Source organism: Anthonomus grandis, chromosome 18 (genome assembly GCF_022605725.1).
Source record: "Anthonomus grandis grandis chromosome 18, icAntGran1.3, whole genome shotgun sequence".
NCBI lineage: Eukaryota > Metazoa > Arthropoda > Insecta > Coleoptera > Curculionidae > Anthonomus > Anthonomus grandis.
This window is the reverse complement of record NC_065563.1, coordinates 11,909,082-11,924,657: the sequence shown is the minus strand read 5'-3', so window position 1 is coordinate 11,924,657 and position 15,576 is coordinate 11,909,082. Positions and strand designations below refer to the sequence as shown.

Sequence of the window (15,576 nt, the reverse complement as noted above, 5' to 3'; positions counted from 1 at the left end):
TCTCTAAGTCATTTTTACCGGAAAGATACCATTAAACCGTCAGAGGGGCCAGAATATCACACATGTCCGAAACTTTGAGCGTTAAAAAAAAATACTTCCCGTATACTGAGGGCGACCAAAAAGTATACAGATAAGGTCCACATAAACCCTAATCGATCCGTTAAATTTCATAAAATTCAAAGAGCCCTATCGAATTCCCAATGAAAAAATTGGACAAAAAACATTTTTTGACTTTGAAGGCGTCCTAGTCCTAAACAAAAAAACAAATGAAAATTTGTAAACAATCGGGTTGTAGCCCCATACATCTAGATTATAAAAAAGTAAACATCATTTCTCTAACCCGAATAGAATCAAAGTTACAGGCACTTTTGTCCGACGAGTCCCGAGGTGGTGCGAAAACTCCCATAAGGCTAGCCGCATATTGAACTTGGGCAGCAGAGAGCTGTCAAACAACGGCTAAGATAACGTTTACGTCTACGTTAAGCGTAAAAACTGGCTAATTATGTAAGCTTACATGGGTTATGGTTTTAACGTTAACGTTAAATTTCTTCCCTTCAAAATCGCATCTGCACCCTGAGGAAATTTATGCGTCGCCCCAAATAGACGCCGTGAACGAATAAATTTTTTATCGTCGCCTTATTGGGGATGCATCAGAAAGAGAGAGAGAGAGATGATGGCTGAGTGGGTGACGTAAGTCGTAGCTCACACACGGTTGGATTGGACATTAATAAAACTTATATATTTTGCATGCTTTATTTATCAATCGATATAATATAGCTGAGACATACTTCATTATTATAATCCTTATATACAAAAAAAAAACAATTATAGCACTTAAATAAAATCACACTTACATATACATATAAAACGAATATTTATATTATATTATATTATATATTGGCCATTTGCTCGAGTATTATATTAGTTAAATAACTAATTATACCGAAATCAGGTTGTTGCGGGGTGGCAGTTGTGGAACGGTGGCCTTAGAAAAGTCGTCCTCGAAGGATACCTAAAAAAAGAAACGCGAAAATTATATCGATGTTCCTAAATAGGCCGTCATAACATACACGCCTGCCCTGGTCATTAGCTATTTATGGAATAATGCCAAAAACGCTTGGAATAGTCGCGGCAACCGGGAAATTGCCCTGATAATGCATAACTCGTAAGCGAACGAGACACGTTCTCATACTGCAACGATCGATACGGAACGTAATTTATTTAACGAGATGTGACCATTGCATGCATGACGACTCTCACTTGTCTGTCGACATTGACATGTGTCAACTGAGTCGGGTCGGTGGCCATTTTGATGACGTCATATTTTACTATAGAAGTAGCATAGTTGACATTTCGAACAGAACTGTCATTTGTCTGTTATGTCATTGACATCTGTCAACCAAATGTTTGAGGCGATTTTGTCGACGTCATATTTTAATTAACACGGTAATAAAAAATTATTATTTGTTGCAAGCAGTTAAGGTCAATTAGAATCGTCCATTGGTATGTCTAGTAAATTTTAATTAATTTAACGCGATGTGAACATAGCTTAAGATTTATATATGAAAACTGTCAGTTGTCTGTTATGGCATTGACATCTGTCAATGTCATGCAAGTTGCCATTTTAATTCTTGTTATTAAAAGTTGATTATTACTTCCAGGTAGTTAAGGCCAATTAAATTCGAATTAATTAAAATTCATTAGACATGTCAACTGTCAAATTTTAAGGTTATTTAACCGTTTGCAAGAAATAATACATTTGGCTATTTTGGTGACGTCATGTTACAATTATTATGAATTAAAATGTATTAGTTCCTCCAGGCAGGTGAATGTAATTAAATAATCTAAAAATTAAACATTGGACGACATATCTAGTCAATTTAAATTAATTTAACGCAATGTGAACATAGCTTAAGTCACTTGTCTATTATGACATTGACATGTGTCAACTTGATGCGCGTGGCAATTTTAATGACGTAATATAAATTTATTATTTCTTCCAGGCAGTTGGGTTCAATTAAATAACATAAAAATTTTGACAGTTGGCCACGGCTAGTACAATTGAGTTAATAGCTTAACGTTGGCAACTGTCACCTGTGTTGTGACACTGACATCTGTCAACTTCATTCGGGAGGCCATTCTGTATGACAAATTTATTATTTCTTCCAGGCAGTAGTTGAGGCCAATAAAATTAAATAACATAACATTGCTAGTCAATTTTAATAAAATGAATATAACGCGATGTGAACGTAGCTTAAGATTCCTACGTGACAGCTGTCAGTTTTACGCGTGATACTGACCCACTGACTATTTCCGTTGACGTTTCTATTGGTGAGCAGCCCGTCAAACTCCCAGTCGTCCTCCTCCACGCCCTCACTGTCGAAATCGATCAGTTTCTCCTCACTCACTTTTTGACCATTGGGACTCTCCTCCTCCTCCTCTTCTTCCTGCTCCTCCTTACTACTGGTACTGCCCTGCACAGCGGTTAATTGGGAATTTGGCGGGGAATCCCTCCACATCTCGTAGGCGGTGGTGAAGATTTTGCCGACGGTGAGGGTGACGGTTTCGGCGAGTTTCCTCTTCGAACAAAAGAAGGCGTGGCACTCCATGGTGTCGTTTTGATCGGTGGAGATGAACGAGAACACTTGACGGTGTGACGCGTCAGCTGCACAGTTCGAGATTCTATAAGAAAAGTTCATCATTACTATCTATGACTAGTGGGGAAGGGGTGGAAATTAGTACCTGTAAATGGAAACTTTAATTATGTCGTTCCCTTCCAAGTCAGTCACGGCTATTCCGGTGGCGGATATGGCCACGATGACCCTTTGGAGTTTCTTCTGTTGTTTGCGGGCCGCTTTCGCGGTTTTTATGATGTTTTTTACGGCGTCCGTGCTTACGGTCGATTTATCCGACGTTTTTTCTACTACGGTACTGCCTATACGAATAGAAAATTAATTATTAACAAAAGAAGACGTAGAAGAACAAAATGACATTGACAGCTGTCCAAGTCAAAATCGATTACGGCCGCCATATTGTTTTGGTACACTTGACAGCGCACCAGCTTGCTTCGTTCGCTATTAGGTGATGACGTTAATATTTACTTCTCCCTCTCCCTCCCATGCAATTCAAGATGGCCGCCAAAGGTCGGATACGGGAGGGGGGAAAGAAGGAGATGGAAAGTTTTATGCTGGTAAATGTTTTGAAATGAATTCTTCCAAGCAGGATTTGTCCTGCCCAAATTGAGGTAAACAAGATAGTCCAAAATGGCGGCTTTTTAAATCAAATTTGACAAGTGACAGTTGCCGAACGTACCTAAATATTTTAATTTAAAAGTGACCACTTCGTTTTCGGCCTCGTTATTATCGGATTCCGGTTCGATGATGGTCTCTTTGCCGGTTTGAAGGGCGGCGTCTTCCGATAGTTCTAGAAAATAATAGAAGAAAATTTAATTTAATTTTATAACGCGTGGTTGCCAAACATCCGCGTTTTCGGTCAATAATAAAACCTTGTAACCGATATTAGGATTACAAAACGAATTTACGACGTAATTCCTGTTTAAATTCGTTATCGGTTTAATTACGCAGAATAATATTAGGAACTCGGCCGGTTCTTATCGACTAAGCGCATGCACTTTTAGGTTACGCAGTCAATTTATCATAAAATGAAGAACCTTCTTGGGTAATTATTAAACCCACCCGATCGGTATATCGTAACCTTGAAACGATTATTAAGCACCAGTACTGAATTTTTACACTTTCCGGGTGCCCATTGTTCGCTATCGAATTAACATTCCGAGCGGTACCATTTTTGAACGATTACAATAGGACCATTAGTATTAATCGCATAGTAATGAGACCGATAAAAATGCATTAATCTCTTATTTATTAACTTTTGACCTTTGAATTTCTACAATACACTTTTCAAATGGCCCCGGTAACAAAGAAACCGACGTCACACATCCCTTTCGCTGGGTGACGTATGGAGATTCAAGATGGCCGCCAACTGTCGGAAGCCAGCGTTTTATATATTTATTAAATAAATAATATTACTAATTATGATAAAATCGGACGTTATTTAATGTTGTGTTTTAGTTAATTATGAATGCCTGGACGAAATTATTAATTAAGGCCCCTGGTAACAAACACACCGGAACCACGCCCCCTTAGTTTCGACTGTAATAAGCTCCTCCCACTACAATAATGGCCGTCGCTATATGAGATATATACCAGGGAATTTCAAAAAGTTCATTTATGGAAATCTATGCAGGTTGTTGCATCAGCCACGCGTCGCGTCGACTTAATGGTTCTTTTTTGCCTAATTATTCGTTGCTCGAGCAAAAACCGAACCGGTCAAGTTAATTGTATTTAATTTTCAGGTGTAATTTGGATTTTTTTTTGCCTTTCTAGTCGGCCTAGGGCCATTGCAACATGCCGCATATTATATTATCACGGGTTATCTATAGTTGATACTTTAAAAATGAATTTGTGCAAGTCGATGACCCACACGTAAAATCGTTTCGTAATAGATCGTCAAACTTGAAAAATTGGAAAGTTTGAGTCAGCGTGTTTTGACGGTCAAATCGTAAATAAAATTTTTGATTTGTCGCCCTTTATTCGGACAAGAAACAATAAACATTTGCAAAAAAATCTGATGGGTCACATCATTTAGTTTTTTACACCTAAACCGAGCAATACAAACCATTAAAAATTGAGTACATTGACAATTGACAGACGATTGGATCAACTGTCACTTGTCAACTTGTCGCGAAATTTGTAATTCATAAATAAATTCCTGTACTGATATTATTATATAATTTTCAGAAACTATTGGGAATATTAAAGATTTTTTTTCAGCATTGGATTCCTCTTTAAAAATAGAACAAATTATAAAGAATAAGATTTTGTCGTAAATTTCAAAATAAGGAAGTTATGGAGGATTTTTGAAAAATTGGAAAATTTTTGGGTGAAAAATTTGAAAAAAAAAAATTTTTGGAAAAATTTGAATTTTTTCTTTGGAAATCGATAAATTGCTTAAAAAACATCAAAAAAGTCTTATAAAAGTTTTTTGAAAAATGTTCATAATTTTGTTTTTTATTTTTTTTCTGGAAAACTATCGGTTGGAGAAAAAAATTGTTCAAACAAAAGTTGTTTGGAATTTCAACGGGCATCAGATGCAATAGAAAAATAATTTTTATTATCAACAGTTTTCCGGAAAATCGGGAAAAACCTCTCAACAGTTTTTCCTCATTTTCTCGAAAACTATTGGGAATATTAAAACTTTTTTTTCAGCATTCGATTCCTCTTCAAAAACAGAACAAATTATAAAGAATGATATTTTGTCGTAAATCTCAAAATAAGAAAGTTATGGAGGATTTTTGAAAAATTGGAAATTTTTTGAGTGAAAAAATTGAAAAAAATTTTTTTTCAGAAAATTTAAATTTCCTTTGGAAAATCGATAAATCGCTCAAAAAACATCAAAAAAGCCTCATAAAACTTTTTTTAAAAATGTACCTGAAAAAAGTTATACCCAAAAGAGTCTTCCTAGAAAAATCCAAAGGGGAAAAATGTTCATAATTTTGGTTTTTATTTTTTTTCTGGAAAACTATTGGTTGGAGAAAAAAATTGTTCAAACAAAAGTTGTTTGGAATTTCAACGGGCATCAGATGCAATAGAAAAATAATTTTTATTATCAACAGTTTTCCGGAAAATTGGGAAAAACCTCTCAACAGTTTTTGCTCATTTTCTCGAAAACTATTGGGAATATTAAAACTTTTGTTTCAGCATTCGATTCCTCTTTAAAAACAGAACAAATTATAAAGAATGATATTTTGTCGTAAATTGAAAAATAAGGAAGTTATGGAGGATTTTTGAAAAATTGAAAAATTTTTGGGTAAAAAATTTGAAAAAAAAATTTTTGGAAAAATTTGATTTTTTTTTTGGAAATCGATAAATCGCTTAAAAAACATCAAAAAAGCCTCTTAAAACTTTTTTTAAAAATGTACCTGAAAAAAGTTATACCCAAAAGAGTCTTCCTGGAAAAATCCAAAGGGGTGCCCATGGAAAAATGTTCATAATTTTGGTTTTTATTTTTTTTCTGGAAAAATATTGGTTGGAGAAAAAAATTGTTCAAACAAAAGTTGTTTGGAATTTCAAAGGGCATCAGATGCCATAAAAAAATAATTTTTAATATCAACAGTTTTCCGGAAAATCGGGAAAAACCTCTCAACAGTTTTTCCTCATTTTCTCGAAAACTATTGGGAATATTAAAGATTTTTTTTCAGCATTGGATTTCTCTTCAAAAATAGAACAAATTATAAAGAATGATATTTTGTCGTAAATTTCAAAATAAGGAAGTTATGGAGGATTTTTGAAAAATTGGAAAATTTTTGAGTAAAAAATTTGAAAAAAAAATTTTTGGAAAAATTTGAATTTTTTTTTGGAAATCGATAAATTGCTTAAAAAACATCAAAAAAGTCTTATAAAAGTTTTTTGAAAAATGTACCTGAAAAAAGTTATACCCAAAAGAGTCTTCCTGGAAAAATTCAAAGGGGTACCCATGGAAAAATGTTCATAATTTTGGTTTTTATTTTTTTTCTGGAAAACTATTGGTTGGAGAAAAAAATTGTTCAAACAAAAGTTGTTTGGAATTTCAACGGGCATCAGATGCAATAGAAAAATAATTTTTATTATCAACAGTTTTCCGGAAAATTGGGAAAAACCTCTCAACAGTTTTTCCTCATTTTCTCGAAAACTATTGGGAACATTAAAACTTTTTTTTCAGCATTGGATTCCCCTTCAAAAACAGAACAAATTATAAAGAATGATATTTTGTCGTAAATTGAAAAATAAGGAAGTTATGGAGGATTTTTGAAAAATTGGAAATTTTTTGGGTGAAAAAATTGAAAAAATTTTTTTTTGAGAAAATTAAAATTTCCTTTGGAAAATCGATAAATCGCTTAAAAAACATCAAAAAAGCCTCTTAAAACTTTTTTTAAAAATGTACCTGAAAAAAGTTATACCCAAAAGAGTCTTCCTGGAAAAATCCAAAGGGGTGCCCATGGAAAAATGTTCATAATTTTGGTTTTTATTTTTTTTCTGGAAAACTATTGGTTGGAGAAAAAAATTGTTCAAACAAAAGTTGTTTGGAATTTCAAAGGGCATCAGATGCCATAAAAAAATAATTTTTAATATCAACAGTTTTCCGGAAAATCGGGAAAAACCTCTCAACAGTTTTTCCTCATTTTCTCGAAAACTATTGGGAATATTAAAGATTTTTTTTCAGCATTGGATTTCTCTTCAAAAATAGAACAAATTATAAAGAATGATATTTTGTCGTAAATTTCAAAATAAGGAAGTTATGGAGGATTTTTGAAAAATTGGAAAATTTTTGAGTAAAAAATTTGAAAAAAAAATTTTTGGAAAAATTTGAATTTTTTTTTGGAAATCGATAAATTGCTTAAAAAACATCAAAAAAGTCTTATAAAAGTTTTTTGAAAAATGTACCTGAAAAAAGTTATACCCAAAAGAGTCTTCCTGGAAAAATTCAAAGGGGTACCCATGGAAAAATGTTCATAATTTTGGTTTTTATTTTTTTTCTGGAAAACTATTGGTTGGAGAAAAAAATTGTTCAAACAAAAGTTGTTTGGAATTTCAACGGGCATCAGATGCAATAGAAAAATAATTTTTATTATCAACAGTTTTCCGGAAAATTGGGAAAAACCTCTCAACAGTTTTTCCTCATTTTCTCGAAAACTATTGGGAACATTAAAACTTTTTTTTCAGCATTGGATTCCCCTTCAAAAACAGAACAAATTATAAAGAATGATATTTTGTCGTAAATTGAAAAATAAGGAAGTTATGGAGGATTTTTGAAAAATTGGAAATTTTTTGGGTGAAAAAATTGAAAAAATTTTTTTTTGAGAAAATTAAAATTTCCTTTGGAAAATCGATAAATCGCTTAAAAAACATCAAAAAAGCCTCATAAAACTTTTTTTAAAAATGTACCTGAAAAAAGTTATACCCAAAAGAGTCTTCCTGGAAAAATCCAAAGGGGTGCCCATGGAAAAATGTTCATAATTTTGGTTTTTATTTTTTTTCTGGAAAACTATTGGTTGGAGAAAAAAATTGTTCAAACAAAAGTTGTTTGGAATTTCAACGGGCATCAGATGCAATAGAAAAATAATTTTTCTTATCAACAGTTTTTTGGAAAATCGGGAAAAACCTCTCAACAGTTTTTCCTCATTTTCTCGAAAACTATTTGGAATATTAAAACTTTTTTTTCAGCATTCGATTCCTCTTCAAAAACAGAACAAATTATAAAGAATGATATTTTGTCGTAAATTGAAAAATAAGAAAGTTATGGAGGATTTTTGAAAAATTGAAAAATTTTTGGGTAAAAAATAAGAAAAAAAAATTTTTGGAAAAATTTGAATTTTTTTTTGGAAATCGATAAATCGCTTAAAAAACATCAAAAAAGCCTCATAAAACTTTTTTTAAAAATGTACCTGAAAAAAGTTATACCCAAAAGAGTCTTCCTGGAAAAATCCAAAGGGTGGAAAAATGTTCATAATTTTAGTTTTTATTTTTTTTCTGGAAAACTATTGGTTGCAGAAAAAAATTGTTCAAACAAAAGTTGTTTGGAATTTCAAGGGGCATCAGATGCCATAAAAAAATAATTTTTAATATCAACAGTTTTCCGGAAAATTGGGAAAAACCTCTCAACAGTTTTTCCTCATTTTCTCGAAAACTATTGGGAATATTAAAACTTTTTTTTCGATTTAACGATGATTGCGCGGGGAAAAACTCTCCTGATGAGACAACAATTAGACGTGGCAACGTTGGAGTTATGTACAGGAAGTGACGTCACGCAAGCCAAGATGGCCGCCACATGACGTTTATTTATTTAATATTATTGTCAATTTTAACGGATTATTACGTGGCTTTAGAGTAAATTAATGCAACTAAATAAAATAACAAAGGGTTCCGTAGACCTCGAATTCCTCAAATATTCATGAATGAATTATTTCAAGGTAAACTTATCAGGAGAACAATAAATCATTGAATTTCTGCTCAATAATACGAACTTAACATAAGTATTTTTTCGTTACCGTTATTAGTGCCATTAAGAAACTTCTATACATCATTGTCCATGTAGAGGTCACATAACTTACTTTGGACCAATCGTAATCGAGATAGCGTCCATTAAAAATTAAGGCAACTGACGTGTCGGCATACGTTGACATTTGACAGATGATTGTGTCAACTGTCACTTGTCCACAATTCGTCTGATTTGTAACGTCTTTTTAGGTTAGTCTTGCCAATGTCAATTTTAATGGATTAAATTCCTCAAATATTCGTGAAAATGTTTTCAAGGTAAACCCATAAGGAGAACAATAAATAAAAATACATTATTGTTATTAGTGCAATTAAGAAACTTGTTTTTGCAATCCTGTACATCACTAACGTGTGTGAATAGGTTATGTCTTATCCTTATAATTAATTCGTATCAAGCATAATAATTGTGACGCAATCGTTACTAAATATGCATATTTGCACGTAATTGGCAAAAATAATCTTTCGAGCGTACCAATAATAATTACGTTAGTTCTACCGCAGGTATCTCAGAAATAACAGGAAAACAAACAGTTCTTCCGAACGGTCGTCATTAAATGCGAGACAAGTTTCTTGTTATCACCTTGATGGCATCGCAATTTTAACCTCAATTTGTTGCGACATCTATTGGCTAAGTTAATTATGACAGCTGCCAATGGGATAGAGAACAAGATATGGAGGCTATTGAACTAGAACTTCTTTTATTTTTATTTGGGGTGCATTATGCTGTTTACACTATCTGTCAAGGAGTAGGGATGGTGTCACAGGAAAAGTTGTTTTTTTTTTTGTCTCAATTACGTCTTATACAAAGCAATAAACAAAATGTTATGAAACTTCCTTATTACAGGAAACGAGAAAGTGAATCTTGTTTATGTTATGACGTGGAACATTGTTACAACAATTAATTGTACTTATGGAGTGACCCTGGTAATGAATAATGTCGAAACTACACCTCCTTTGACGGACAAGTCACGTGATCGACTGGGCGTTAATAATAAACGAATGTGGTCACGTGACCCGTCGGCTCCTCCTACAATTTTGATTTAAGATGGCCGCCAGTGGTGAGGTACCGGGGAGATATGAAGAGTTTAAGTATTTTATTTTTACAGGTTAATATGTAAATTTTATGGATTAACAAAAAATGCCCCTGCCCCAGCCCCCTGAAAAATCCCATTTTTGGCATTTTTTACACTAAGAAATGGAATATCTCTAAACGTAGAGGGGGTACGACTGCAACAGTTTCTTTAATATTTTTCCTGAAGTCACTGCAGTAAATAATCTAATAGTCATTTTGAGTGACCCTCGTAATAAAGACGCCGAAACCACGCCTTCCGACAGTTTTGATCCAACATGGCCGCCAATGATGAAATATCGCAAGGAATATGAAAAGTTTAATAATTTTTTTCTTCTGAGCAGTTGAAATTCAAATTTCGGGAGCTCCTGAAATAAACTTCCAATTGTACATTTTTAGTGCCACTGGTTTACAAATAACACCAACACCACGCTTCCTATAACAGACAAGGCACGTGATCGGGTGTGTGTCAATAAACAAATGGTCATGTGACCGATCTGTCAAATGTCGGCTCCTGCTACGATTTTAATCCAAGATCGCTGATAATGGTGAGCTACCGGGGCGATATGAAACATTGAAATAATTTTCGTTTTTTCCTGGAATAGTACATTTTTAGTCACCCTGGTAGTAATTACATCGAAACCACGCCCCTTTTGATAAACTAGCCGCCTGATTGACTAATAAACAAATGGTCACGTGATCCTTCTGTCAAAAGTCGGCTCCTCTTACAATTTTAATGCAACATGGCATACCGGGGTAATATGAAAAGTTTAATTATTTTTTTCCTTCTAGACAGTTGAAATTAAATTTTTTCCGACTGCCTGGAATAAATAATCAAATGGTACATTTCGAGTAATCCTGGTAAAAAATACCTCATATATCACGCGACCAACTGGGTGCTGATAGACGGATAGTCACGTGAACTTTCTGTCAATGAAGTTTTTATTTCCCTGATGCTGGCATAATATATGCCGAAACGTCGACAGTATTGAAATCTAAAACCTGAGTTTTAGTTAGATCCGATCCAAAAATAGATTTTTTTTGAAATCAAACTAAGTATACCAGCGTCTTAAGTATACTCCGTTTTTGAGGCCAAAAATGGGCATCAAAAATGCGATATCTCAGCTAATAGAAGAGCTACGACCTTGCGGATGGTCTCGTTGGATTCAGAACGACGAAACTAAGACAAAACCGTTGGAATTTTCCCGATAGCTCCCATAGAAGCCGAGATATCGACCTTCAAAGTTTGGGTTTTTTCATTTTTCGGGTATACCCCCCCGTATCGAATTTTTTCACCAAAAATTGATTTTTTTTAAAATCAAACTAAGTATACCAGCGTCTTATTTGGATCATCTAGATTACGAAAACACCGGGTTATAACAGGATCCGAGCAGAACTAAGGGAATGAGAGCACTTTGAAAATCCTGAAAAAGACGTTTTCGACGTCTGTTTTTGAGGCCAAAAATGGGCATCAAAAATGCCATATCTCGGCTATCGTAAGAGCTACGACCTTGCGGATGGTCTCGTTGGATTCAGAACGACAAAACTAAGACAAAACCGTTGGAATTTTCCCGATAGCTCCCATAGAAGCCGAGATATTGACCTTCAAAGTTTGGCTTTTTTCATTTTTCGGGTATACCCCCCCGTATCGAATTTTTTCAACAAAAATTGATTTTTTTCGAAATCAAACTAACTATACCAGCGTCTTATTTGGGTCACCTAGATTACGAAAACACCGGGTTATAACAGGATCCGAGCAGAACTAAGGGAATGAGATCACTTTGAAAATCCTGAAAAAGTCGTTTTCGACGTCTGTTTTTGAGGCCAAAAATGGGCATCAAAATGTCATATCTCGGCTTCTATAAGAGCTACGACCTTGCGGATGGTCTCGTTGGATTCAGAACGACGAAACTAAGATAAAACCGTTGAAATTTTCCCGATAGCTCCCATAGAAGCCGAGATATTGACCTTCAAAGTTTGGGTTTTTTCAATTTTTGGGTATACCCCCCCCGTATCGAATTTTTTCACCGAAAATTGATTTTATTCGAATCCATCTTCTAGCGATCCGAGTCGCTTAGCTAGAAGCATATAAAAGATTTTTGAATCACAAAAATAAATATTTATTTTTATCCAAGATGGCCGCTCATGCCTAGTTACCGGGGAAATTTAAAAAGTTTCATTTTTTTCCTAGACAGTTGACATTAAATTTTTTCGGAAAAACTCAATACAATTAGAATCTCGTACAATTTGAATGACCCTGGTAATAAAAAACATCGAAACTACGCCCTCTTTGTTAGACTAGTCACGTGACTGACTGGATGTTAATACACAAATGGTGGCAATTTTAGTTCACGTTTAGTTAATTTTTTCTTCCAGACAGTTGAAATTTAGTTTTTTCCCAGTACCTGGAATAAATAAACAAGTAGTATATTTTGAGGAACCCTGGTAATAAGAAACCACGCCCCTTTGATAAACTAGTCACGTGATCGATTGCGCGTTAATAGACAAATGGTCACGTGATCCTTCTGTCAGAAGTCGACTCCTCCTACAATTTTTTATTCAAGATGGCCGACATTGGTGAAATACCGAGGAAATGTGAAGAGTTTTATTTCAGGAAGTTTAAATTTCATTATTTCCGCATGATTTAATCAACCGGTAGATTAACAAATGAAGGGAGTTTCTCTAGGAATTATTGCTCATTTAGAACTCCTAAAGTTGACATTTTTTATGTTATTATGAAAATAGAGTAGGTACGACTGCAACACTTTCTTTGATATTTTTCCGAGTGCCTGGAATAATTAATCAATAGTCTATTGTGAGTGCAACTGGTAATAAAAAACCACCAAAACCACGCCCCTTTTGTTCATTGTTATTTTCTTCCAGGCAGTTGAAATTAGAATGTTTCTCTATCTATCATATAGATTGAGTTGCAGGACATTAGGCATTAAAGTTTTTTTACCTAAAAAAAGAACTAAAAGAGGTACGACCTTCCGGATAGTCGCATTGGATCCGGACGAATGAGAATATAAAAGAACCGTTGGAATTCTAAGGGAAAGCCCCACAGTTTTCAACTGGCCATATATCGAAAACCGTTTGTCCGAAGTATGGCATGCGACCCCTCAAATTTCTTAGAATTTATCGTAGAAACTAAATATTATGTTATAACATAAAAAAAAAAACAAAGTACCTACTTTTATGCTTCTTCAAGTTTCCTTTCCAAATGGGTTTAATTTTAAAAAACGACGACATAATGACCGATAATAATAAGCGACCAAAACAGCTTACTTTTACTATTATTATTATTATGATTAAATGAAAAGCGATATTTTAATACGCGCACCGACCCGTTCTAAAGGTCGTACCAGGCGACGGAACGACCGACAAAAAAACGGTACCGCGGGCAACACTCGGTTCTCCTCCGCTCGACGGACTTTCGCGGAATGAAGCGCACCAGAACCGCGGCGTCTCTTTGACTGATCGGTACGATCCGGTACCAAGTACAGCCCGCGGGTTGCTGCATCTCTTTTTTTCCCCTATTGTCTTTCGAGGATTTCCCAATAATACACTGCTCACGCCGAGTCACTTTATTTAATTTTTTTTCTTAAATTGAGCATGAAACCACCCCATAGGGCACCGTTTCTCTAATGGACAAATTTAGATTGCAGGTGTTGTTCAATAAGTTTTATTAATGTCCAATCCAATCGTGTGTGAGCTACGACTTACGTCGCCCACTCAACCATCATCTCTCTCTCTCTTTCTCTCTCTCTTTCTGATGCATCCCCAATAAGGCGACGATAAAAAATTTATTCGTTCATGGCGTCTATTTGGGGCGACGCATAAATTTCCTCAGGGTGCAGATGCGATTTTGAAGGGAAGAAATTTAACGTTAACGTTAAAACCATAACCCATGTAAGCTTACATAACTAGACAGTTTTCCAACGCTTAACATAGACGTAAACGTTATCTTAGCCGATGTGTGACAGCTCTCCAGAAGGTGGGAGGGGCCTTTTCTTTTTGGGAGTTTTCGCACGACCTCGGGACTCGCCGGACAAAAGTGCTTATAACTTTGATTCTATTTGGGTTAGAGAAATGGCGTTTACTTTTTTATAATCTAGATATATGGGGCTACAACCTGATTGTTTACAAATTTTCATTTGTTTTTTTGTTTAGGACTAAGACGCCTTCAAAGTCAAAAAATGTTTTTTGTTCAATTTTTTCATTGGGAATTCGCTACAAGTCGCGGCGGTTCTTTGAATTTTATGAAGTTTAACGGATCGATTAGGGTTTATGTGGACCTTATCTGTATGCTTTTTGGTTGCCCTCAGTATATGGGAAGTATTTTTTTTTAATGCTCAAAGTTTCAGGCATGTGTGATATTCTGGCCCCTCTGACGGTTTAATGGTATCTTTTCGGAAATAGTGACTTACAGAAGATATGTTCGTCTTATCGAGAGCTACAATTTTTATTAAAGACTTTTTTTAAAAAAATGTTTTTTTTTGGGAGAAAATTTTAAAAAACCTTAAAAAGTTGACTTTTTTTAGTTTTTTCTATGTGAAATTTTTATGGTGCAAAATTTAGAAAAACTTTATTTGGATTAATTAAACCTGCACTCTTTCTGAATAAAACGGCGTATCAAGTTTACCGCTATCACTCATACAGGGTGAGCAGTGCTCAGTTGAAAATACCCTTTTTCACCCTTTTTTTTTTCGCGCTTTAATAACTTTTTAGTGGCGCCACTTAGAACAAAATGTCTTATGGGCGGTTTGTAGCGTGTGAAAAGGAGAATGTTTTGCAATATTAACCGTACTTCTAAGTAAAACCGTTTTTGAGTTATGATTTTTTAAAAAAATTTTGACTTTGGAAATTAATTGTGCGCACCCTGTATGCGATAGAAAAACCAAAACCAATCGAGCAGATGCGCCGTTCATTTTACTATAACATACTAAAATTTCATTATTTTGCTATTTTGCTAAGTACCCTAAAAGTAATTTTTTTTCAAAAAAGTCCAAGCACGAAAAATCACCCTGCACACTGATGAATTCTCAAAGCCACCATGGCCGCGTCTCCATGGCAACGAAAACGGCTCAAAAAATACCCTTTTTATAATCGAAATTTAACTACTAAAACCGACTGGAATCGGTCCGGAATTGATGTTAAACTGTTCCTAAGGCTTTATACTGTTTTTCCATATACAAATCATAAGGTAAAAACCCTTTTTTATACCCTAAATCATCGTCTGAAAATGGTCGATTTTGACGTCTACGCCCAATTTTAATGGCGGCGGTTTTGACAACATGGCGTCAAAGTGGATGAATCGGCTCGGACTTGCTTCCTAATTTCATTGATAAAATGCTTAAAATAGCTCAGAACTTCCTGAAATTGGAATTATTCTAA

At 34.5% G+C, this 15,576-nt stretch overlaps 1 protein-coding gene across 1 annotated transcript; it reads right to left on the bottom strand.

Annotated features, from left to right (window-relative positions):
- Nucleotides 1-734: 734 nt before the first annotated feature.
- On the bottom strand, nt 735-13,682 carry LOC126746894 (low density lipoprotein receptor adapter protein 1-B-like). The gene is made up of 5 exons (XM_050455296.1): nt 13,374-13,682; nt 3,313-3,423; nt 2,743-2,935; nt 2,301-2,682; nt 735-1,012 (listed from the first exon to the last, which is right to left on the bottom strand). Exons 1-5 carry the CDS (start codon nt 13,429-13,431, stop codon nt 938-940), a joined length of 819 nt encoding a protein of 272 aa, XP_050311253.1. The 5' UTR covers nt 13,432-13,682; the 3' UTR covers nt 735-937.
- Nucleotides 13,683-15,576: the final 1,894 nt, after the last annotated feature.

Excerpts from the sequence above, each read along its gene's own strand:
- LOC126746894 (XM_050455296.1), bottom strand. The coding sequence starts at position 13,431 with ATGTCGTCGTTTTTTAAAATTAAACCCATTTGGAAAGGAAACTTGAAG. Across the intron at positions 3,424-13,373 it reads AAACTTGAAGAAGCATAAAA|AACTATCGGAAGACGCCGCC; the intron begins GTAGGTACTTTG and ends ATTATTTTCTAG. Across the intron at positions 1,013-2,300 it reads TCAACGGAAATAGTCAGTGG|GTATCCTTCGAGGACGACTT; the intron begins GTCAGTATCACG and ends TTCTTTTTTTAG.